The sequence below is a fragment of the Vulpes vulpes genome, chromosome 2 (genome assembly GCF_048418805.1).
Source record: "Vulpes vulpes isolate BD-2025 chromosome 2, VulVul3, whole genome shotgun sequence".
Lineage (NCBI taxonomy): Eukaryota > Metazoa > Chordata > Mammalia > Carnivora > Canidae > Vulpes > Vulpes vulpes.
Window position 1 is genome coordinate 47,661,977 of NC_132781.1, and position 25,912 is coordinate 47,687,888.

Consider the following 25,912-nt stretch of genomic DNA (forward strand, 5'->3'; position numbering starts at 1 on the left):
GGAGAAAAAAGACAATTATGCTTAAAACTAACCCAGGCCCTAGCCCTGATCCAGACCCTGACCTGGATCTCAATCCTGGCCCTGTCCGCAACCCCACCTAGATTCTCAGGCTAATCCACACTTGCATCATGAACAGGCCTGAAAAATTAAGTGTTAGAAGGTTCTTATTTTCTCCCAAGATCTCTTTGGCTGTGCAATCCTGCCTACATGCCCACAGAGGTGGCCTGGCCTCACGAGGACTCACAGATTGCTGACTCCCACACCCCTTGCATACAACACCCAGCAGCATGGTGGCATTTGTTTTGATTTTTTGCTAAGTTTATTTTAATCCAAGGACTTTGATTCATACAAAATGTCATTGTAGAAACAATAGCAGAATCCAAAGTCTGGGTGTTCAATATTACTCAGGCAGCAAACTTGTCAATCACAGGATTGTTTTAAAGCAGGTCCCAGTTGTGTTGCATGGTTGGGACTTCTTTTTGGGTTTTTTAACACTGTTCTTAAATATAAAGTTTTGCAACAAACCTTTGATTTATATCAAATATAATTAAAAATTAACAAATGAGTACATTGTATCAAAAAGTACGAAGATATACATTTCCATGCACATACTTGTATATATGTATATATGTATATATTTTACATGCACACATAACTTATTCAAACTACAGCCACTGCTTGACTGGTCCAGATGCAGACAACTGGTTAATGCATTTCAATTTTGGCAACTCACTATGAGATCTCAGTGGAAACATGATAGCTGAGAAGAGACGATACAGAAACAAAACCGGAAGTCAGGAAAACAAGACACAGTTTCTCCTCCCCCCACTCCCTGTAGTTTTCACCAATTCCAGTGTCTAGAAGAATCCAGACAAACTGGTGAGACTGTGTGGGGCTAGAACAGTGATTCTCTACCCAACATGGCCTGGGAAGCAGCCATGGTTCTGCACAGAATGGATACATTCAAAATAACATGGGCCAGAGATGAAACATCAGTATCAAAATACATATCCTTCTGCTTTGCAACAGGAGCACAGCGATCTCATGCACAGTCTGAGATACCATTCCAGTTATTATCTCCTATTGCAGTAAAATACTCTGTAATCTTGAAGTTTCAGAGTGTTGTGCCTTCCAGTAAGGAAATTCTATAAAATGGTTTGGTCACAATCATGCTGAAACCCTAGAACAGGTGGCGGTCTTATGTGATTTATTTCTATTAAATGTGTGTCTTTTGTTGCATAGCCCTATAGGTTAACGACATCCACTCACTGGAACACACCTCCACATGGAGAAACGCACACACACGGCACAGGCCAAGTTTCTTTAAGATGAGTCATGGGGTAAAAGCCAATGAGAACACTCATGATCCAGCCAAGAGATCATCTGACATTTCCAAACATGGAGGATGCACCAAAATCTAATCATCTAAATGTTCCTTTTGTTCACAAAACAAAGGGTCTCCCAGCATTTTATGCACAGCCTCCCAACTATGGCATTTCCCCTTTGAGAGCGGCCATGAGGTTGGATTTCTCCTTCACTTCCTGCTTTCCCGTGTCTCATGCCACAGATAGCGCAGGGCTTCAGATGCTCCCACTAGAGCCGCAGCAGCCAAGCTTCTCCTTGCCCTGTGGCTTCCTCCAGCTTTTGACCTCGTTTTGGTCAGGACATCCCAAGTGCTGGCATCTCCTCAGACAGGACCTCCCTCCTGCCCCGACATTTCTACCCTCCCTCTTCCCACCACCTCTCCCTCTCTGGCATTATCCAAAAAGAAACTTCCATGACAACAGACATCATGCCCCCTTTGGCAGGCATCCCGTCCCTGAGATTCAGATGTAGAACACACTGAGAACACCCCATACAAGGACACGCTCTACACTGCTCTGTGACTTCCCAGGAAAACCCTTCCACTTGTGGGAGGAAATCAGGGAAATGGTTGCTTTGTCTCCAAGACAACCGTCCCCCTGGATGTTACATGAGTGTTCTCCACGGACACCAGCTTTCCACTTGGTTGATATTTGGAACTGTTTCCAGCTCCAAGGATTCACCCATGCTTCATGCAGGCTTCACATCACCGCCCCCAGGAGCCTGGCACGAGAGGGCTCGGAAGTCAGGCACTTGGTCGAGAGCGGCAGGAGCCAGGAGAGCCGGGAGACCACCCAGGCTGATGCAAGAGCATCTCCTCACACAAGCCTCACACACACACACACACACACACACACACACACACATCAAAGAGCTGAGAGCTTCCTATAGGTTGGATTTTTTAAAGTTATATTACTATTTCCTTCCCTATTTTTCTGTTTTTCTCTTTTTTTTCTAAATCAAGTATATGGAATTGACAAAAGAGGGAAGGGTGTTGCGATTAAAAAACCAAAACCAACAGCAAGAATGTTTTCCAGATTTGGTCCCTGTCGGGGTTGACGGCATCTGGGAGAGGATAGAGTGTGTGTGAGTGTATTTCCGGTGTCCATTTGCTGCTTCAGCTACAAAGAGCAATACTGGGCATGTTTGTGGGCACTAACAAGACTTGCATGGAGCCACAGGCCGGCTCCCAAGGCTGCGGCCATCTACCGCCAACTCTGTCTCATCTTGCCAAACTTTTGAACACCCCAGGGTCCTCCGTACCACACACTTGGATAAAGGATGGTCTCCACAAGATTCAGACCTCCTAAAAATGGCTCCAGGCACACACCCCAGATGCTGGGGTCCACCACACAGGATTCAGACTGGCAGGGTCCTAACGCAGCACATGCAGCCACTTCCCGTGTAGGGTCTGTGGTATGAGACCCCGGCAGGCAGCATACAAGGGGATAGAGAGAGCTACGTCCCTCTCTAAAAGGGCTTCAGGAATTGGTCCAGCGTGAAAGAGGAGGTGGGGGCGGGGTGGGGCTGGGGGGAGCAGCGGGGCCTCCCCCCAACTGGCCCCAAAGGCGGGGCCCCTCCTCCCAGGGGCTGCTGCCCCCGCCTCGGTGCCCCTGAGCGTCCCCGGGAGCCCAGCGTGGATGATAAAACTCATCGACTGGAACGCACCCACTGAGCAGGTGCGTGGCGGTGGCGGTGCAGCTAGCACCAGTGGTCTTGGTCAGGGTGGTGGTAGCTGTGCCGAACCCGGCCGCCCGAGCTGAGTCCCAGAGTGCAGTGGTAGCCATTGGGCACGCGGCGGAGAGGGTGGGACTGGGAGGTCAGAGAGGACACGTAGGAAGTCCGGGAGGAGCGGCCTGAGTTGGTGGCCACAGCCTCCTCAAAGGTGAGTGTGTCCTCAGGCTGAGTGCAGGCAGTGTCCTCACTGTCCAGACGCTGCCCCAAGTAAGGGTCAGAGCCAATTCTAGAGCTGGCGGCCAGGGGCTGGCTGAGGGGGTCTCTCTGGAGCAGAGCGTTGTGTTCAGAAAGGCCACGACTAAGCCGACCAGGGGAGAAGGTGGGGAGGCTGGTCTGCGCCCCAACAAAGTGGACAGGGGATGAGTTGGCCGTCTTGTAGGTGACACTGGGACGGGGAGTCAGCGGAGTCTGGGGGAGCTGCCTCCGCCCACCGCGGCCAGGGGTGCTAGCACCGGATGTTGACAACAAGGGGCTCCCATTCACTGAACCACCACCCTACATAAAACAGAACAGAGCAAATAAATATCAAAGGACCAGATCAGAGGCCAGTGCAGGTGAGAACCATGGAGGTGGGGGTGAGGGGCACAGAGAGAGGCAAGTGCCCTGGGAGGGGGGACTGGTAGGGCACATGATGGGGTGAAGGCAGATGGTACCGTTAGGCCTGGGGTGGTGGTCAGAGAACCATGGGTGACAAAGGGACAGGCATAGCCCAGGGAGAGGAGAGACCAAAGGCCAGTCCAGGGCAGCTGGGAGGGGAGCTTTGGTGGGGAGGAAAAGGGGAGGAAGGGGGGAGTACAGATGGGGCCTGGGAACCGGACATGAGAGGATTTGGAGCATGGATGGGGGTGGGGGCAGAGGTTGTAAGAAGGGGCTGTGAGAAGTCCTGTCTTACCGGTCTCGGGGGTCCTGGCTCCTGCCCCGCTGTCGGTGATGTGGGGTGGCTGCTGAGGGATGGTTTGGGCTGTGAGGGCTCACGGCCCCCAAAGCGGTCACAGGAGTAGAAGCGCTGCTTCTCCGAGGAAGACGAAGAGGGCTGCCTCCGCTCCTGGGACCGACCCCGCTCCTGCCTGCGCTCCCTCCGGCAGCCTGCGGGCCCCTCTCCCAGGGGTGGCCCTGGCCCTGCAGCACTGCTGGGTGCTGGCCAGGAAGAGGAGAAGTCAGCACAGCAACCCACGTGGGGAGACAGTTCCCTACCCCAGACCTGGTGCCCAGGGCCAACAGCGGGACCCAGGGGAAGAGGTGAGAGGGCAGGTGACCCCTGACCACCTGACCACCAGGCCTGGGACCCACCGCCCCCGTACTCAAGGATGCTTGTATGGTAGAGGCACAAAAAGGAAGAGGGTCTCAGACCCCTGCATCAGGCCCTGGCCATTTGAGGGACCCCCGCACGCACCACCATCTGTGTCTGCAGACAGGCTGGCCCCCTTCTCCAGAGACTTCTGCTTCCTGTCCCTGCGGCGGTGGCAGCGGTGGTGGTGGTGGGGCACAGCCTGGCTGGCTGGTGCTCGGTCCAGGGCTGCGTTGCAGAGATGAGCCACATGGGGGCGTTGGGGCGCCAGGGTGGAGATGGAGCGCTTCATGGGGCTGGCGTCTGGGGCCGGCTGCAGGCAGGATCAGGGTTGGTGTGCAGCCTGAGAGAGGGGCCTGGAGCAGGCTCCACACTGAGGGCCTAGGGTTCAGGAACCACTAGGCCCCTCCCTCTCCCTGGAAAGGTCCTCCCCACCTAGGTCCACCCTTCCTCCCAGAGTACACTGCATAAGGTGCTGCCCATCTCTGCCAGACTAGGCAGGGGCCAGGCCGCCGGGGGACAGGGAGAATACCAGGAAGGGGGCTGTGGGCCTGGCTGGGAGAACCCCAAGGGGTGGCTGCATGTGATGGCTCTGCTGGGCCAGGGCTGAGATGAGGACCTGTGGAAATGGGCCCTCCAAGTGCTGACCCCCACCCTCTACTTGGTGTCCTCAGGCTGACCGCCCAGCTGGCCAGGGTCAGAAAGGGGAAGAGGGCAGGAGCCACCACCAATGGGAGGCAGAGACAAGCTGACCCCCACCCTCTACTTGGTGTCCTCAGGCTGACCGCCCAGCTGGCCAGGGTCAGAAAGGGGAAGAGGGCAGGAGCCACCACCAATGGGAGGCAGAGACAAGCTTAGAGAACAAAGTCATTTAAAATGTGCAGAACCAGGAACCACAGAAGGAGGCAGGGACAAGGTCCGCTCCAGGCAAGCACTGAACGCCCCAGCCTGCAGGCCATGCCCTTCTAAAGCCCCTAACCCTCCCAGCAAGTGAAAGCAAGGCCCCCAACACAGTCTCAGGTCTGCAGACCCCTCTCTGAGTCCTTGTGAAAGGGCCCACAGCCCCCTTGCCCTGGAGCATCCTGCTCAGTAGTCAAAGCATCCCGGAGGAGCCGGGGATAGAGGTGTTGCCATCTCCAGTGTCCAGAGAAAGAACAGGGCAGATCATCCCCAGAGCTTCGATGCGGAAACAGGAAGCCCAGGATGTGAGGCACCGTGTGTGTTTTGGTGGGGGGTGTGGGTGGGGAGTGTGGGCTGGGGTGGAAGAGGTACATCCTCGAGACAGGGAAAGGCTGGGTCATGGACACAGGCCTGGGGGATGGAGGCCCCAGTGCCCCAACAGGAGGCTGAGCGCAAGTGGGTGGTGGGGACTCTTGGCAGGCCTCAGAGGACTCTGGTTGCACCTCCTGAGACTGTCACAGTATTCTGGGAGTGCCCAATGGGGCCGGCAGTGTCCAGTGCAGTGCAGGTGGGAGCCTTGGCATGGGACACGAGCCCTTCCCAAGCCAGGTCTCCTCATCCCCTACTCCCCAACCCTCCCATGACCCTGACCCTCCCAGACCACCCACCTGAGTCTCTGCAGCCAGGCGGGGCATGGAAGCTGCTCGTCCCTGGCTCTCCAGCCCAGGTTGGGGCTCCCCATCAGGACCTCTCAGGGCCATGCTCTGCATCTGGACATCCACAGCCTGGGCATACAGCAGCCTTCAGTCACACCAGCCCCCACTCCACCCTCACCTTCTCCCCCATTCCAGCCTCCCCACTCCCACCCCACATTCCTGCATCTCCCACCACCCCATGTCTCACTCCCTTCCCTGTGTCACCCCCATCTCCAGCCTGGCTCTCCAGGCCTAGGAGCCCTCACCGGTTTTCCTGGCTGCACCACTGGGATCTCTGTAGAGTGGCCACGCTCCAGGGGTGTCCTTGCCTCACAAGGTGCCTCCTGGGTCCTCTGAGTGCCCCAAGAAACAGACTCCTTGATGCCACTCTCTTGGGTTTGTCTGTAGAGAAGAGAGGATTGTCCTGTTGACTCAGAGGTCTGTGGCCCACAGAATGCCCACCAAGGACCTGGCTCTAATCTGCCCAGAAGCTACACTGGCCCTTTCTGCTCTGGGCTAGAAGAAGCCCAGAGGTGTGAAGCCCCTCAAGTGCAGGTACCCCCAAGCGGCCACACAGCAAGGGATATGGACCCGGTTGCCAGGGCTCAGAGTAGGTGGGCAGAGAGGGCCCCGGAGACTATTCTGAGGGAAGTCTGAGCCCACCACTTCCTGGTCTGGGGATACCCGGCAGGTTCCTCAGCCCTCGACAAGGTCTCCCATGTGCTTTGGGAGCAAGTTCTTGGCAAGGATGAGGCCACGTGTGTACAGCATGCATGGTGCATAGTAAGAATGTTCTGCCCCTGTGGGCATGCAGCAAGCCCTGAGAGCTGCTCCTGCTTCTCACCCCTCCAAATCCACCGCCACCTCCCTGCTTCCTCAACTTCCAGCCATGGAGGCCTTTCTGCACTTCAGATCTAGGCTCAACTGTCATATTTTGGGGAAGGCCTTCCCCAGTCCATGCACCCCATCTGCTTATCCTTACGCCGCTGGTGTCTGTCTCCCAAGTGGCACTGACACTGCCCAGCATTTGTCTGGGCTACTGCTTGTTCTCAGTCATCCAGGTTGCATGGCATGGATCACACCCTGAGCTCAGAGCTGGAGCCTGATGGCCTCAGATGGCCACACTAATGACAAGACCAATTACTGCTGGGGTTTTGAGAAGATCATCCTCCATCTTCCTAGAGTTGCAAGCCTCTCCTCTGCAGCATGCTGTCTGGAGCTGCTGTGGCCCTGAGAGGAGGCCCAGCCAGGAAAATAGCAGCTGGACCTCCAGGCCTTGTCAGCCCTGCAGCCACTACATGATGCAGCAAGTTGCACTGTCTGTTAGGTGGCTCAGTAAATGCCCTGACTGCCTGGTACAGGCTGATTAGACCTGGCTCACTTGCAATAAAAGGGAGTGGTGGCTCATTTTATAAAAATTATAACCAGAAAAATAAATGACATTCATTTTCCCAAACTGAACCTGGCTTAGATCAATCCAAAAAGACATCTCCTTGATCCACCAGCCCCAGGGGAGCTAGCCCAGGCCTAGGCCCAAGGAGCTGCCAAGCTGGCCACTTACTAATAGTGGTATAAAAAGTAACACCACTAAGTTATGACAGTTTATTACTCAACAAAACCTACCTGATTAACAGCCCAAAACCCATCACCAAGCTTCAAAAAAGAACATCCAAAACACGTACAGGAGAGGAAGAAATCTTTCTCCTAACCATGCACACTGTGCCCCGTCTGGTATTAGGCTGAGGTCAGCCCTTGCTGGATGAGGCAGAGAACAAGCCCCCCTTTGGGCTCAGCAAGTGGTTTGCTTTGGCCATGCGATGTTCATAGACGTGGGACCCTTGCTGCTGCGGGGGGGGGGCTGAGGGGGGGCCTGCCTGCTACCACCCCTCAGCGATACACGGTGCAAGACAGGTGACTGTTACTTCACCACACTTGGTTTTAGGTGGTTCATTACCAAGAATTATTGCGGCAAGAATTAGGGGATAGGTAAGAAGAACATTGCCAACTTATTTACAAAATGCAGTTGCTTAAAAAATCAGTACCAGAGTGGAGATCTGAGAGGCAAAATCCTTAGAGGAGTTAGGAAGACTAGAAAACATACAGGCCCATCAGCAGAATAGGGTGGGGAATGAGGTGGAAACAAGTAATTTCTCAGTGGTCAGCAGGCACCAAAGGTCAGTGAAGAAGCAGAGGCTCCTCACCAGATAACGAAATGGGCATGCACAATGGGGAAGTAACAGTGGGAATCACTAACTGTCTAACCCACTGACTGTCAGAGGCACCCAGGAATTAGCTTTGGAGTCCACCACAGCCCGTTCCAGCAGCCGGCAGGAATAGCTTTCAGGCAGCACAGTGGACTATTTGGGTGGACAGTGGAGCCAGTCTCCGAAAACGGTGATGGCACCCGAGGGCTCCCTGTCCTGGAGTGCTGCCTGCAGGCGGCCTCTCTGAGAGGTGGAGAAACCAGGAGTCCTGCCCTCTCCCTGTACCACACACCCTGGCTGGGTACTCACATGGCCCCACCATTGCTGAGGGATGCAGAGCTCTTCTGCCGAAGGAAAACCCGGGCTCCTCGGAGCACAGCTGGCTGTGTCTGCTCCAGCGTGGCCTTCAGAGGGTGGAACAGCGACACAGGGCCCATCTGCAGAAGGGATGCAGAGAAGAAGAGCTCTGAGGACAGAGACAGCTATGTCAGAAAGCTGGCCTGACCCCACAGCACAGGTTGGGGCTCTTTCTGCCTTGCACCCAGCCCTTCACATGAGGCAGGAAGGGGCTTACTTGCAACCTGGCCTGTGAATGACATCAGGAAAATAATTTCACTTCTTGGAGCCTCAGTTTACCTACCTACAAAATCTGGGAACCACATCCAACTACAAATGGTAAAAAGATTTCATCTCATCAAATTGAATTCACAGGTGGAGGCTGCATGAACCCCGGACTGACCAGAATTCTCAGGAATTCTGAGGAGATTTCAGGCCTTGGGGGTGGGGAGGGGGGTATGTATGGGTTTCCACAACAGACAGGGGAATGGAGGGTGGTGGTGTGGGCATCAGAGACTTCCTATCCCACAATGGGTGAATGTTCCTGTAAGCACTGAACACCAGGGAACTTTCTAGAGTCTACATAGGGTCACTGATGGTTTGGCTGTGTGGGAAAGTTATCTTTGAAGCATGACATCAGGAAGATGGGACCCCAAGCCAGGCCAAAGTCATGAGTGGAAGAAATCATGATCCTGGACCCCTCAGCTTGAATCTCTCTGATCCCTGTCTGTGCGCAGGGTAATTGGGTTCTCCCAGCACCTCCCCAAACCACCTCCTCTAGTAGTCTTCCAACTTCTTTCTTCTACCACTTAAAAAAGTGCCATATCCAGGTCACCTGCTCTCAGCCCCTTTTCTTCTGCTCCTGAACACCAGCTCTCCAGGTCAGGAAACCCCCAGTACCATCAAGAGAGCAGCTATTGCAAAGCACACAGGCTGTAAGGAGCTTCTGACTTTGGGGCTGGGGAGGGGAGGCCACAGCAAGAACCTCTCAACTTCCTTTCCTGCTGTGCAATATCCAGGAAGGGTGTGGGTTCTCCCTGCTGTCAAACAATGGGCGGGATCTCAGAGCCTGAGATCTACTTCTTGGAAATCCTGGAACCCGGTACCTGGGACAGGCCTCCCGCGGCCTGGTGAATCTGGTCTCTGGTGGTCTTGTTCTGTTTATAGAAGTCAAATATCATCAGAGCTGCATACACTTTTCCCACTGTCATCTCATCGGCTGGAGGGAGAGAAAACAGGATGCAGTGTAGAGGAGGAAAGGCAAGGAAACAGCCCCCACTACGAGGACTCCTGGACATGCTCAGGCAGGGGCATGGGGCTTGGCCAAAGTCGTGCGGTCCCCATGTGGTGCCTCTGGACACAGAGCGCATGCCCCCTGGAGCTGCACTGACTCTCCCCACAGGTCCCTTTATCTCCTTCCAATATAGTAGACATGGAGTTTCATCTTTAAGCACCTTACCACTAACTGTAGGAGTCTCCTGATTTTCTCTGGATTTTTTTGAGGTATAACCCCCACCAGTAATGTGCGTGACCATCCCCTCCCACAGCCCTTATGCACCCACTTATAAGACCATCTTCCCTGCAGGTGGAAACTAAGTCTAGACTAGTAATGAGGTTACCCTGGCCCAGGCCTCTCGGGTCTGCCTCTGGGTGGGATATAAAAAGGGGGTGAACAAGGGGAATTTCTTACGTTTATGGGGTGGCACCAGTAAATCCAGGGTCTTCTGGGGCAGATTGGCCCACACAGAGGAAATTTCCTTCCTCAACTCTGCATCACACTGATGCTGCTTCGTGCCAGCTGGGGCGGGGGCAGACAAGGGTGTGGAGGGGAAGACATGTTAGGAGCCATCTCAGAGTCCCGTTCGGGGAACAGGCAGGGACAGGTGTTGTATGGGGGGAAATGGGGCAAGGATGGCACTAGCAGGAAGCACAAAGCAGGAGAAAGCAGTGCCAGGGGAGCTGTCAGAGCCCCCTTGATGGCACCTGCCCAGAGACATGTGCACGTGGGCCCTGGCGGTCCAGCTGTTGACCCACCCATTCATCCACTTGTTCAGGAGGACTGAGTGAACACCCACCACAGGCCAGGTGCTGTTCTAGGTGACGGAACAAAAGCAACAGAGCTGCCTTCACGGCACCATGTGGCCTGAATCAACAACAAAGTGGCAGTAAGCAAAAAATCCAGTGTGTTGGATGAAGAAAAAGCCAAGTAGGGCTGGATGAGAACTATGAGGAGGGCTGCAATTTTGGACAGGGGAGTCAGGAAAGGTCTCACGAGAAGGAAGTGTGTATAAGACCCTGAAAGCAGAAAGGGCCCAGGAAGTACAAAAGCCTAGTTATGGGGGTGGGAGTGTGGTGCAAGGAGTAGATGCTGAGAGGGGAAGCAGTGGAGGGTGCTAAGCAGATAAAATACTGATTTTTTTAAGCATCAGATTTACTATGGTTTAATGTACATACAATGAAATGTACCCTTTTCAGTTATCCCATTCTACAAATTTTGGTGATTGCATAAAGCCATGTTTCCACTCCCAGGATCAAGACATGGTACACCCACTGCACCACTGCCAAAGTCCCTCTGTGCTCCCTTTGCAGCTGACCCCTTGGCCTACCATCCCATCCCATCCCATCCCATCCCATCCAACACTGGTGTGTTTCTATCTTGGTTGTTTTGTCTTCTCCAGAATATTACACAAATGACATCACAGGGTATATTGGCTTTTGAGTAGGACTTGCCCACTCAGCATAATGCATCTGAGATTCATCCATGTTGCTGAACATATCAGGAGTCTGTTTCTTTTGGTTGCTGAGTACTATCTTACTGTATGGATACACCACAGTTTATTCATTCACCATTTTTGAACATTTGAGTTGCTTACATTTTGAGGTGATTATGAAATAAAGCTGCAAATATTTGCATATATGTTTTTATGTGGGTATATGTTTTCTCTTCTTCCAACTTAGGAGTGGGATGGCTGAGCCATGGTAAGGAACTGCCAAAACTAGGATCACAAGAATTCCACAATATGCATTCTCACCAGGACTTAGTATGATCATTTTAAAGAGTATTTTAGCCATTATAACCATGTAGTGTTATCGTGCTATGGCTTCATTTTGGATTTCTCTAATGATTAACAATATTGAGTGTCTTCACATGTGTTTATTTGCCTTCCATATATATATATATACATATATATTGGTGACATGTCATTCAAATATTTTGCCCATTTTTATTGGGTTGTTAAATTTATTGGGTTCTTATTGCTAAGTTGTGAGACACTTTATCTATTCTAAACTGATCCTATATAAGATATATGTTTCAAAAATGTTTTCACCACTGCTTTAGCTTGTCTTTTCATTTTCTTAAATGTCTTTTTGAAGAGCAAAAGATTTTAATATTGATAAAGTTCAATATATCAATTTTTCTTTTATGGCTCATGCTTTTTGTGTCTTAAAAAATCCTTGTCAAATTCCATATTGTCAAAATTTTCTCGTGTTTTCTTCTAGAGGTTTTACAATTTCACATTTTGCATTTATGCTTATGATCAATTTCAAGTTAATTTTTGTACAAGGTGGAAGGTATGTGCTATGGACTGCACTGGGTGCTCCTCTCATTCACATGTTGAAGTTTGAATGCTCATTTTGATTGTATAAGGCCTAGAAGGAGGTAATTAGGTGAAATTAGGTCATAGGGGTGGGGCCCTGACCCACAGAGTTAGTGTCCTTATAAGACAAGACACTAGAGAATTCGTTCACCCTCTGTATGCACTCAAGGAAAGACCGTGTGAGCACACAATGAGAAGGTGACCACCTACAAACCAGGAGAACAGGGCCAGGAATGAAACCTACCTTCCTGGCACCTTGATTTACTTTCACCCTCCAGACTGTGAAAAATAAATTTTTGTGTTTAAGCCATTCATTTATGGTATTTTGTTATGGCAGCCCAAGCAAAAACACTAAACGTCAAGCTTTTTCCCTTCTTTTTGGGGGGGGGGGGCATAAAGCAGTCTAAGTTTTCCAGTACCGTTTGTTGAAAAAATTATATTTTCTCCATTAATTGCCTTTACAACTTCATCAAAAATCCACTGGCAATGGGAGTGTGAGTCTCTATTGTGTTCCATTGAGTCATGTCTCTGTCCTGTCACCAATACCACACATCTCAGTTAACAGGCTTTATAGAAAGTCTTTTGATTCAAGTAGAGTAAGTTTTCCAACTTCATTCTTTTTTCAAAATTGTTATTCAAGTTCATTTGCTTTTCTACATACATTTTAGAATCAGTTTGTACATTTCTACCTAAATACCTGCTGGGATTTTGATTGAGTTAACATTTATTCTATTGATCAGTATGGGAAGAACTGACATCATGACAATATGGAGTCTTCAAATGTGTGAAGATGATGCAGTGCTTGATTTATTTAGGTCTTGATTCTTTCAGTGTATGTTTTGAAATTTGCAACATACAAATTTCACATACATACTTTTTAAGAGTTATCCAGCAACATAGAAGTATTTCATGTTTTTGGTGTGATTTTAGTGGAACTTTTTCCCATTTCAATTGTTAATTGCTAATATATAGAAATAATTTGCTTCTTGTGTATTGACCTTGTATCCTGTGACCTTGCTATTATTGTGTATTAGTTTTAGTAACTTTTTAAAATGGCTTAAAACAAGAGAAATGTACTATCTCAGTTCTGGAGGCCGGAAGCTCAAAATCAAGGTGTCAGCATGACTATGCCTCCTCCAAATGCTCTAGTGAAGAATTCATCCTTGCCAGTTTCTAGATGTTGGTGGCTCACAGCCATCTTTGGCATTCCTTGGCCTGCAGATGCCTCCATTTTATTGACTTTATTACAATCTTTCAGATTTCTCCATAATCATGTAAATTGTTATTGTGAGCTATTTTATTTCTTCCTTTCCAACTGGTATGACTCTTATTTCTTTTTCCTAACTTATTGCAAAGGCTAGGACATAAAGTATGATGTTGAACAAGAATGGTGACAGTAGAAATCCTTCCTTTGTTCTTGATCTTAGGGAAAAGGGAGTCAGTCATTCTTTGTTAAGTGTATGATTTGCTGAAGGTTTTTCATAGGTATCCTTGATCAGACTGATGCAGAATTTAAAAAATCATGAATAGATACTTAATTTTGTGAAATGCTTTTTCTGCATCTATTGAGATGGTCATGTAGTTTTACTTCTTTGATGTATTAAATTATATGGATTGATTTTTAAACTTGAACTCAACTTGCATTTCTGGGATAAACCTTACTTTTGCCATCAAGCAAATAGATAAGTATAGTTAGATTCAGTTTGTTAAAATTGTGTTGAATATTTCTGTGCCAATAGTCATGAGGGATACTGATCTGTAATCTTCTTTTCTTATAATGTCTTTGTCTCATCTTGGTATCAGAGTGATTTTAACATCATACAGTAAGTTGAAAAATACCTTCTCTTTTTCTATTTTCTGGAAAATTTTATATAGAATTGGTATTATTACTTCCTCCTTAAATGTTTGGTAGACTTCACCTATGTCAGCTCAGGAGGGGACCCGACAGGGACCCGCTAACTGGGCCTGGGATTTTCTTTGTTAGAAGGCTTTTAACTATATATTTTAATTTCTGTAATAAATATAGTGCTACTCAGATTATCTCTTCCTTTTTTTTTCTTAACCTACTCATGTTCTCTGTTCTTGATTGAACTTGATGGTTGGTGTCAAGGACTTCTTCCATTTCATTTAAGTTGAAGTTATTGATGGAAAGTTGTTCATAAAATTTCCTTGCTACCCATTTAATGGCATTAGGACCTGCAGTGGTATTCTCTCATTCCTTATATTGGTTATTTTTATCTCTTTTTTTCTTGATCGGTCTAGCCAGTTTATTAATTTTATTGGTTTGATTTGTAACATGATCACTCTGGCTGTTATGCTGAAGGCAGAAAAGAACAGAGGCAGACCAAAAGCTACAGCAACAATCTAGTCAAGGCCCAAGATACAGTGGTTTGGACCAGGAGCTGGCAGTGGTCGAAGACAAAGAAGTGATCATATTCTGGTGTATTTTGAAGGCAGAGTTAGAAGACATGACAAGAGACGAGACATGGATCAAAATTGGGGTAAAGAAAAAAAAAAGAGGAGGTAAGAATGACTCCAAAGGTTTTGGCTTGAGTGACTAACTGAAAGAACAGGGTTTCCACTGATGGAGATGGGAAATATGGGAAACATCTGGCAATCAACTCTGGGAAATACATTGGGGAACATCTGGCAATCAAGTCTGGGCAAGTAAACCTCTGGAATGTTTACTGGGCCTCCAAGTGGAGACAGTAAATAACTTTTCTCACGTGGCTCCTCACATGAGAATGCAGGTCTTCAGGAGGCTGCCTGCACTAAAAACACAAAGTTAGAAGTCACAGTATTTAAAGCCATGAGAATAGGAGGAATGACAACGGTTGCAAAGAGAACAGTCTGAGGAATGACAACGGTTGCAGAGAGAACAGTCTGAAATGTCACTGAACAGTGACATTCAGAGGGTGGGAGACATGAGAAAACAGAACAAGAAACACAAAAGTAGGATGTGACAACTGAGGAAAGACTGAGCTGTGGATAGCCATGGTAAGGGCCGAGTATGTGGACGTCCCTGCACAGCTTAATGAGAGCAGCTCCAGCAGCGCTGCAGGGGAAGCCCAACTGCAGCCTAAACAGGAGACCAGATAGACAATACAGACCAGTCTCTCAAGGAGCTGGCTGTGAGGAAGGGAAGAATAAAAATAGAGAAGCAAATGGAGGGGGAAGAAAACTTTCTAAAGATGGGAGAGATAATACCATGTTCATTATTGACACAAATTATCCAATAGAGGGAAAAAAAACAGTCAGGGAAAGAAGCAGGGTGCAGAATTTCTAGTGTGACATCTTTCGGTAGATGAGAACAGGAACTAGAATGCAAGATGGGGGTGGGGGTTACTGGCCTTGACTCATCCACTGCAAACGAAATGGCTGAGCTCAAGGGCACAGGCGCAGCCAGGAGGGCGGTGTGAGGGTAGGGACAGTGCACACTCCCTTTGGTGGCTTTAATTTTCTCAGTAGTCATCACAGGAGGGGGAAGGTGGAGAGGACACCCTGGAGGTTTGTCCTCTCCTAGATTTGGCACAGTCCTGTCAGCTCAGGAGGGGACCCGACAGGGACTGGGCTCACTACAAGGAGTGGACAGAAGGCACACAGACTCTCCACCCTGGGGAAGGGTGCTGCCTCAGATGAACCCGGGCCAGGCTATGTTGTGCCTGCACATGCTCTAGCTCTGGATAACCTTTAACCTCACTGCACCTCAGCTTCCTCACATGAAAATGGGATAATTACAATGTTCATGGGCAAGATGGTTATCAGGAGAATGGAGTCATCGGCCAACAGAGGTGCCATGGGCAGCCATCCTTGGTCCCCTCCACGCAAGCCTCCACATCCTCTTCCCTGCACACCCACCTGGGGTGGCTCTGGAGTGAGACTGCCCAGCCCTGGCTTGGTGCCCTCCCCAGATGCTGCCTTGCTCACCTGGAGCCAGCTTGATCTCCAGTGCGGTCCGAATGAGGGCCATCAGCGTGGACGTGAAGTGGACAGTCATATCCTCATTGGAGATGGGCATGTTCATACGAACCAGGCGCTAGGGACAAGGGGAGCAGGTTAGGGCCAGGCCCACCAGGGTCCCTCCACCACAGGATTCCAAGGTGCTTGAGTCCCTTAGAGGCTGGGCTTGGCCTCCTAGGGGCAGCTTCTGCAGGTGCCCAGGCCCAAGCAAGGTTGGGTGGCTGGGAGTTTTGCCAGCATTCACACTCACCCTTGGGCCCCCACCCTCATTGGAGCTGAGGATTCTCCTAGCTGCAGAAAAATAGAAGACCAGGTGAAGATTGTCACATAGCACCAAGCCAGAAGCCTGGATCCCTCTGAAAGAACAGGGGTAGAAGGACCCCTACCCAAGGCAGGAATAAGGGATGTGTGGCCTGGGCTGAAGAGGAAGGGGTCTGGGCTGTAAAGCGGAACCTGGGGTCCCCTGGGATAGCCTATAGACAGGAGGGAAGACCCCTGTCCCCACAGCTCTGCCATCTCCACCTGCAGCCTGGAGTACTGGACAAGAGGCGGGCAGGATAGCCAGGAGCACAGCTCTGAGTTCTGGCTCCCAGTGAGGCACCCCCCCACCCCAGGAAGGCTTGTGTCTCACACCTCCCAGCCAGAGGGCCAGCAAGAGACATCTGATGCCACTCCCCAAAGACATCCAGCACCTTACAGTCAGAAGGACCTGAGACAGATGGGACTGCACAGGGCCAGCGTGAAGTCTGTGAGGGGAGGCTCAGGGCCACCATGTAGGAGTAAAAGTACTCCGGACCAGACTGGGGCCAGTGCCCTGCTGCTGTGCCTCCTGTTTCCCCATCAGGTGAACAGCCTCTTTCCTCTTCTCATCTTTCAAGGACAGAACAGCTGGAGACAGACGTGTCTGTGCCACAGACCTCTAGGTATAGCCAGCAGCTGCCTAGAGCCTGAGGCTCTGAGAACTTACGTGATGTCCAGGAATAAAAGTATCCCTGGCGTGTCTGGAATGTCCTCAGCATGGGAGATCACCTAGCTGGCAAGGTAGCCCTAGGGGCACCATGCGCCAACCCCACTATCTTCTCACAGCAGCGTCTTGTCCTCTACCACAAGACTGAGCTAGAGATGGGGGCACAAGGTCTCTCCCTGGGGTCTGCCTACCCTCTGCCAAGACTGCATCCTGTGACATAGCAGCATCTCTTTCCCTCTGGGGAGGACCCCCCAGCTCTGCCACCAGTGTCTTGGCCCCAAATCCAACCCTCAGCCTAACAGAGACTGGGTGGCTAGAGACACGGGCCCAGACTCTGCCCCCCTGAATGCTGGCAAAGCCCCACCTGGCACATCCAATCATGGTCCCAGGACCTCACACATCACCTGTGTGATGCACACCAGGAAAATCAGCTTTCCAGAGCAGTGTCCCTGTAGACCAGCACCGATGGCAATAGTAGAGGAAGAGAGATTCCTCTCCAGGGAAGTCAGGGAGTTGGGCACCAGCGTCAAGGAGGAGCAAGCAGGTGATTTCCAAGAGAAGAGAGCTCTGTCCAGGGCACCTTCACCAGAGGCTCTCCTCGGCCTGCCCAGGCCCTAGAGGCACTGGGATCTCAAGAAGCAGGGCAAGACCAGAGTAAACACGTGTCTCTGCCCTGGGCCTAGACCCTCCTGGTCACAGCATCTCTGCACATCTCCTGGACCGTCCCTAGCTCCCCAGGCCCATCCATGCCTCTTCTGGTCTAGTCATGACCAGAACCGCGGAACTGGCTGGCACTGCTGGGGAGGGACCCTAAAGGCTAGCCCATCAAGGCCCTGCATGCCCAACCTGGCCTCAGGTATCAGTGGACAGAACTCTCCTTCTTGGGGACAAAGCTACAGCCTTGCATGCAGGCCTCCAGGCAGGCAGAACATACATGCCAGGCAGGGGAGGGCCGAGGAAGACATAAAAGGGATCTGCTAGTGGCTCGAAGGAGCCACTTAGCTCCCATAGGCTGTGCTGAGCCAGGTGACAGAGGCAGGCCTAGATCGAGAGCAGAGAGACAGGCAGCATGGACAGAACCAGAGAGATGAAGGCTCTGGTGGGAAGCTCGCTCAGAGACAGGGCGGTGGTGGGGAAGCCCCAGACACATGCCGGTGGAGCTGCCAGACTGGGGCTGGCTGTTTTCTGGGAGCTCTAGGAGCTGCAGGAGGGCTCTGGGTGTGGGGCAGTGGGGGGGAGGGCAGTGCTGGAGGGATGGAAGGTGGGGGTGTGGTGACTGAGGGCACATGGGCAGGTGGGAACAGGCTTGGGGCTGGACCATGTGACCTGCTCACCCCCCGAGGAGGGAGGCCTGGAGTTTACCTCCTCCTTGCAGTTTACCTCCTCCTTGCAGCTCAGCCTCCTAGGCTCCTCAGCAACAGAGGGAGGGAGCTTGGGAGCACCTGGGCCCCTGAAGCTGTCCTTACCCAGCAGCAGCCCTCAGAAGCCCCAGAAATGACAGCAGGATGCCTCTCCCTGGCACCCTTTCCTTCTTCATAGCAGAGTGGCACTTACAAGGCCCTGGAGATGCTTCCTCCTCAGGCTGACAGCAGCCCAGGCCTGGGGAGGTTCTGCATGTGTGGGGCTGGGAGTGAGTTCCTCAGGGGTACCAGAGGCCCTGCAGGCCCCTATTACCCCAGGCTCAGACCCTGAGGGCTGGGTAAGTCCACCCTCTTCAGGCACTTATGGGACACAGAAGTCAAGTGCCATCCTGAGCCCAGAGCAACAACAGCTGGTCTGTCCCCTCATTTCCAGGAAATGAAAGAAAAGAAAAAAGGCAGGTGAAGGGCTCTCCACCTTCCTGAGCCTCACAGTGGATCTCAGAGGGGGCAGACCTGCAGGGATGAGGCACGGTATCTGCGTCCCTCTGTCTGAGGAGGTAGAGGACATGGTTGGAGCAGAGAAAAGGAGGAAACAGACAGCAGAGCGGCAGACAGACAGATGGACAAGCCCAGCACAGCCAGCCTCCGGGGTGCAGGGGTGGGGTCTACCTTGTATGCAACTCGAGCAGGGCATTTCTTCCCCAGCCCCAGGGGTGGGGACATGTGTTTCAGCATCTCAAACATGTCATTGTAACTGATGCGCCCACTGGAGACCCGGCCCAGAGAGGCAGAGGCAGGGTGGGGTCCACAGGAGGGGTGCGGCAGGAGGGGACAGGGGGAGGAAGCAGACAAGAAAACAGATCCAGTTAACCAGCGTCAGATTAAATGCCAAACGTCAAAATACAAAAAAATGAGGGACTTTCTCTGCTTGACTCATCCCCTCCTTGCCCCTCCCAGCCTCACCTCCACACTCCAGCCCCACGCAGGGCAGCGGGCAGGGGTGACATCTGAGCTAATGAACATGGAGGGATGAGGAAGGGCTGCATCGGGGCGGCTTTGGGTTGTCAACTTCTGATTTTACACTTTTAGAAACCACAGATAATGCCAAATCAGAAAAGAGTTGTTTCACCATGCCGGGAGAGCTGGCAGACAGAATTACATGACCGATGAGGCCGGCCTGAGAACCACGGCAGAAACATCAGCTTGCCTTAATGCTCAATTTGCTTCCAAGTTAGCCTAGAGGCTAAAAAAGTGGAGAGAAAAAATCTAAAACAAGCCAGAAAACTAGAGCGGGAGCCACGCTGTTCTGCAAGGAGCCCCAAGGCTCTAGAGACAAACTTGACGGGTGAGTCCTGCTCCAAGCCCAGAGACGCCCGAGGCCGCCCAGGGCAGGGCTGCTGCTGGGAGTCAGGGCTGGGCAGGAAATGGGAGACTGCGGAGGGTGGGAGGGGGGAGGGGGCACGGTGGGCAGCTGGGGTGGGATGTGGCTTAGAGCCACTCTTGCACCCTCCTGACAGCACCCCAGGGACAGGGCCGGGGCCAACCAACAGGACAAGGCTCCAGATCCAGGGAGGTGTCTAGGGGCCGATGACTGTGTCTTCCCGAGACGGACAGGCCACCAGGCCTGCAGCCTCGCCTCCACCCCTGGGGACACCTGCCTATAGGACCTGCTTGGGGTCCCAGAGACACGGTCGGGTTCAGGCCACCCAGGAGAGAAAAGGGACAACTTTTTCCTAGCAGGCACATCTGCCCCAGGCTGTGGCCCTCCTCCCAGGGTTCCCAGCCTCAGCTGCGTGGATCCATCCAGAGGTGAAGCAGGCAGGCCTGCCTTTGGGCCTCTGCTCCCTCTGTCCTCTCCTCCCACAGGGACCAGAAACCCTCGGGCTGTTGGGCTCTTCAGACTGGGAGGGGCAGCTGCTCCTGGTGTGCGCGTGCCCAAGCCCTCCTCCTCTGGGGCCCGCGGCCTCCAGCCTGTCTGACCATTAGCCCACCCTTGAGAGCCTGGAGGCAAAGCCAGGTAAGACAGCTGCTTCCTTGGCACAGGCAGGGCCTGGCCCCCAGCTCCCACCCAACAGCCGACCCCTACCCTCAAGGCCCAGCCAGAAAGCTTCATGTGTACTGCCTCAGAAGGCTGCCTCTCCCCAGCCAGCTGGAGGGGTGGGGAGATTAGACGGGAGACCAAAGCGTCCAGGAGGTTGGAGTGCGGGGCAGGGCAGGACGGGAGGAAAGAGAGGTGAGGTGTCATCATTCCCAAACCAGGCAGGGAGTGTGTGCTGTGTTTGCGTTTCGGGCAGGGAAGAGTATGTCGGATGGAGGCTCTGAAGTTGCAAACCTTGTAGGCCAACCTACGAGGGCAGTTCTTCCCTAAGCCAACGGGTGGCGCAATACAACGCAACAAACTGTACATATCCTTATAATGAATCCGGCAACTGGAAAGGAAATGTCACAGGTTATGGCAACCAAGGCACGATGAGCCCGTCCCGCCCGCCCACCCAGCCTGCGACAGGAAGAGGAGCCAGGCGGCTGGACAGGCAGCTCCCTGCAGGGAATCCTGGGGCTTGGAAAGCCCCTGGCAGCGTGGCAATCCCAAGATGATTTCCAGAGCCTGAAGCAGGCAGGACACACGCCATAACAGAACAAGTGCCGGCCCCTGTCCCAGGCCCCCACTGTGCACTTACTGAAACTGTTGGTGCGTCTCTCCCGGGGCCTTGCTCATCCACCCTCTCTGGCAGCCCCTACTCTGGCTCCCTGAGTGCCTGAAACCTCATGCCTGACTGTCCCTACCTCCCAAATCTCTTGGAATCTGCTGGTCCAGCTAAGAACCCCCTTGTCCCAGGGTGGGCACCCTGGCCAACACTGATGTTTCTCTTTCCTGTACTGTACCCCTTGGTCTAATCAGCTCCAAATTACTTCTGGCAAAGAGGGAAGAAAGAGGAAACCCCACTTTGGCCTCACCCAAGGTGCCTGCTAACCTCATGGGACCCAAAGGGTCAGAAAGCATGGTGAAGCCCCAGCCCCAATAATCACTCAACCCAGTTCACAGCCTGCCCTTTGGGTTCATCTTCTCTCTTCCACCATCAAATCCCTCAGATGGCACCAGATGGAAAGTGGGGGCACAATACTGCCACTCCAATTCAAGAACAGTCCTCATTGTCCATAAAACAAAGTCAAAGATATTTCTTTATCCCAAATTTCAAGACCTCCTCAACCTGTCCCAGCTGCCCTTCCAGCTCCTTTGCACTCTCTTCTCCATCAGACACAATCTAACCCCTTTCCCTTCACCCCTGGCCCCATCCCCTTCTCTAGAGCTCAATCTGTCTTGCCCTCTTAAGTCTGGCTCAAATGCCACCTCCTCTGACTCACCAGACAGGTGGGGTCTGTCCCTCCTCCAATACCCCCAGCCTCATACTACAGCCCCTCTGTTCTCTCACTGTCCTGCTGGACTCAGCATCCTCAGAGCACGTGCTTACTTCACCTACAGACCCCCGGTCCCCAGCACACGGCGCATGCTCAGAAATGTTGACTGGACAGATGGATGAACACAAAGATGAGTAGACAGGTTGCTCACAGGTGTGGTTGTGATTCTCTTTTCAAGTCTACATTTCACACAAAGTGAGGCAGCAACAACAGGGAGGATGGGAGAAGGCGGCACCAGAAAGCAACAACCCCACGCCGCCTTCATCTCCCCACAGCACATGTGTGTACACACATACCCATACTCACATGCATTCACACACATGCGTGCACAAACACACATGCCCTGTGCATTTACATGTGCACACACAAGCACACACATACACACTAACATGTCCTGCACTCACATGTTTGCAGTCACAGGTGTGCATGCTTGTATGTGCACACACAAACCACCACGTACCTGTGCACACATGCACACATGTATTTCTGCTGCACACATGCAAACACACAAGCCACATGTATACACAGACCTGTATGCATACACACAACACATCCATATACAATATGCACACACGTATACACCTGTGCACACATTCATATAGCCACACAGGTACAAACATACACATATATACACACACATACACATATGGAAGCTTGGGAAATTCACAAAGTTTAGTTATTTTTTAAGTCTCTCCAAGAATGAGGAGACAGCAGAGTGGCCCCCTGGGATATAAAGATGAACATATCCTTACATCTTCCTGGAAGCAACCTTGCTCCTGCCTGGGATGTGGGTTAGACTCAGTCCCCTCAGCTGCCTCTGCTGGGCCTTCCCGTAGGCCCTGCCATCAGAAGGTGAGCTATGTTCTCAGCCCAGGCCACATGTGCAAGCAGCAAGTCTGAGCGTTAGCTGTGGGTCACATCCATGCTACTTCTGGACCATGGTCCTATGTGCTATTTCGCAGATGCCACCTCTGGGGTAAGGCTTATACTTGCTGTCTACTCCTTCCACAGAACTTTCTTTACCACACTCCCAGTGGCCTCTGCCTTCCAGAGAGGCCCCATTGTCTGAACTCTGGATTTGGGAAACAGTCTGAGCCCCCTGTGCACCATCACAAAAACACAGTCTGGCCCAAGTCCATTTGCTGTATGCCCTAATTCTGCTCCACCCGTTGCTGGGCTAAGAGAAGTCCTGGGTCTACGGTTCGTAAAGATTTGGGGAGAAGTCTTCCCCCCTCACAGGCCTGCACTGACCTGCCTTTGTCCCTAAGTCCAAGTCAAATCCCAAACAGAATCTCTGTATCTCTGCAACACAACCTCTGGAAATAGTGTGTCTAGAACTAGCAGCATCTCTTGAGACCACAGTCCAAATGACACTCCTGGAACAAGCCTCGACCCTGCCCTTGGGTTGAGGGTTACTCAGAGTCTCTCCTGCCCTCTGACCTGACTGGGCCTTCCTGACCAAAGAACCCATGCCTACCCCTGAGCCTGTGGATGCCAGAATGAGCCTGGGCACTGCAGGGCCAATGTGCTGATGCATCAGCAAAATGACAGGACTCTCCAAGGCCACAAAAACGGTCACCTATACCATGAAACATAAATAACAGCCATGCTTGTTCTGCACTATGCGAAAACTAAAATTTTCACTACAATGGAAAACATTCAGAGACATTACAGGCACGGAAATGCCCTAGGGTTGCTGGGGTTGCCAGTGGTTTTTGGGGCTTACCCCGCCAGGGAAGGGTCTTACACAGCACCTTCTGGACCCTCACATGATAGGGTAGTGGCCCTAGGAAGGCTGAGTGAGGAGGGTGAGGGATCCCAGCCAAGCTCCAGGCTCCAGGAGCTTGAGGGCCAGAGAGCTCTGGAGTAATCCCCATGCTGCTTCAGGTTAGGAGAAAACAGGTAGAAGCTCAGGCACTCTGTGGGCAGTGGGGTCCTCACCGTGAGGACACCAACCATCTTCTCCAGGTCTCTACCACGCAAGGGGTGGCCCAACACAGAACTGTGTGAGGGGGACACAGGCAGGCGGGGAAGCCTCAGAGAGAGGAGCTGGGAAGTGGCCACACCCCATCTCCACAGTCTTATTCCCCTGGAGCGTGGGAAGGGACAGATGCCCACCCGCTTACTGGGGCACTGTGCATTCACATTCAGGTCTGCTGATCGCTCGCCATGAGCGAGGCGGTGAGCAAGCCTGTGTCTTCCCCAGCAGCCAGGTCTCTCGGCCCCTCCATGTCCTGTGTTTGGCCTTGCAGAGAGCATTCCCTGAGTAACTACTCAAGTATCTGCTTGAGAGAGTGAATGAATGAATAAGCAAGTGAAGGAGCGCGTGATGAAGGAACAGACAAATGGGCAGATGGCGAGTCCATGCTGCTTTGCTAGCCCCGAGGATAAGAGTATGTCCTGGGTGTGCAGGACTCTCCCACGGATCACAGAACCACCTTCTAACCCAAGCAAGTCCCCTCATGACACACTTGCTCTGTCTGGAAATGAACCACCTCTCACTTAATGCAACACAGTAAACCTTTCCCAACGTGACCAAAGGGTCTTCAACGTACTAGACCCTTCCTGGTAGCTCCTTTAATTTCAGTAAAAGTTCACCAAGCACCTGCTATTTACAGCCTGGGCTGGGGACACAGAGGTGCATGTTGGCTCCTGTTCCTGAGGGAGATGGCAGAGAGGGAGAGGCCTGAGCCCATCAGGGGAAAAAATGTTATTTTTGCCATGAAAGCTTCTAAGCTTCAGGAGGACAGTGAGGCCCCAAGGGAAGGCCCTCCTGCTGTGTCTATACCTTTTCCCTTGAGCCCTCCATGCCCCTCATGTGACAGACCTGTGAGGGGACAGTACACTCCTATTCAGCAAGAGCCCTGAGCCTCACAGACCCCCTGGAACCTTCTAAGTGCTGGACTGAGGGTCTCAGAGCATTTCTCAGCCCAGGGAGCTGTGTAAAAGCACTGTGGGCATGAGAAGGAGAGCGCTACCTCGAGGGGGACCCAGCACCACCCTATGTGGGCCCCATCAAAACCTGAGGGTGATGCCTCATGTGACACAGGTCTGAAGTCCCCCAGCCCTGTCGCAAGATCCATGGCATGGACCACCCTGAGGACCACGGAGCACGGGGGCCACTCACCACGCAGCCGGGTCGTACTCAGCCCAGACCCGGATAAACTCGTCCAGGTGGTGAGGCCCTAGGATGGAAGAGTCCCGTGTAAGGTACTCAAAATTGTCCATGATCACGGCCACAAAGAGGTTCAACATCTGCAGGACAGGAAGGAAAAGGGGTGACATAGAGAGACCTCAGCCTGCCCTCTACCTAGCCCTCACCCACCAGCCAAAGTCTGTGTGCAAAACCATCATAGCAGCAGAGGCCACTGACTTAGAGCTTGTCCAGCCCTGCTCCCCCACAGCCTTTGGGCCTCCACGATGCCACCACCGTCACCACCCACTACAGTAGCCTCCTACCCCAGGGTTCTAGATCCCGCAAACAAACCTGAGCCCCTCCTGCACCCTACTTCTGCTGCTCCAACCCTAATTCATGTCTACAACCCCTTCTGCCCCACCTCCCATGACCATCAGTTTTCTCTCTTAGCTAGCCAGCAAGGAAACCAGTGACTTTGTAGTCAGCAGTTTGGACTCTAGTAGTTTAGACTCTGGACAAAAGCTCAGCTTCTCTCCTTCTTCTTCTTTTTTAAATTGACTTGAAATTCACATAACATATAATTAATCATTTTGAAGTGTATAATTCAGTGGCTTAAGTGTATTCACAACATTACACAACCACCTCTCTAGTTTCAAGAATTCTTCATCACCCCAGAAAATGCCTTGTACCTTAAGTAATCACTCACTTATTCCCCCCTCCCCACATTCCATGGCAACAATCTCTGTTCTGCAACGATAGGCTTGTCTATTTGGGATATTTCATAAAAAAAGAATCATACAATATAGAACCTTTTGTGCCTGGCTTCTTTCACTTAGCATGATTTTTTGAGGCTCATCCATCCATTCATTTGTGGCATGTGTTAGAACTTCATTGCTTTTTAAGGCTGAGTAACATTCCAAGGTAGGTATAGACCACCGTTTGTTTATCCA

The 25,912-nt window shown here is 51.8% G+C and overlaps 1 protein-coding gene across 7 annotated transcripts in view; it reads right to left on the minus strand.

Annotated features, from left to right (window-relative positions):
• Positions 1 to 296: 296 nt before the first annotated feature.
• Positions 297 to 25,912, minus strand: part of CACNA1B (calcium voltage-gated channel subunit alpha1 B) — a 197,129-nt gene continuing 171,513 nt past the window's right edge. For 6 of the 7 annotated variants that reach the window (XM_072747977.1, XM_072747976.1, XM_072747973.1 and 3 more), the window contains 11 exons: positions 24,954 to 25,081; positions 19,079 to 19,175; positions 16,049 to 16,157; positions 10,213 to 10,320; positions 9,629 to 9,741; positions 8,496 to 8,623; positions 6,249 to 6,384; positions 5,956 to 6,072; positions 4,493 to 4,700; positions 3,992 to 4,236; positions 297 to 3,594 (listed from right to left, as the gene is read on the minus strand). In XM_072747977.1, the coding sequence (XP_072604078.1) occupies positions 3,064 to 3,594; positions 3,992 to 4,236; positions 4,493 to 4,700; positions 5,956 to 6,072; positions 6,249 to 6,384; positions 8,496 to 8,623; positions 9,629 to 9,741; positions 10,213 to 10,320; positions 16,049 to 16,157; positions 19,079 to 19,175; positions 24,954 to 25,081 (1,920 nt within the window). In that variant the 3' untranslated portion in view covers positions 297 to 3,063. Of the gene's footprint in view, positions 3,595 to 3,991; positions 4,237 to 4,492; positions 4,701 to 5,955; positions 6,073 to 6,248; positions 6,385 to 8,495; positions 8,624 to 9,628; positions 9,742 to 10,212; positions 10,321 to 16,048; positions 16,158 to 19,078; positions 19,176 to 19,250; positions 20,839 to 24,953; positions 25,082 to 25,912 lie in introns of those variants that run through there. The other variant, XM_072747978.1, reaches the window with a different exon arrangement.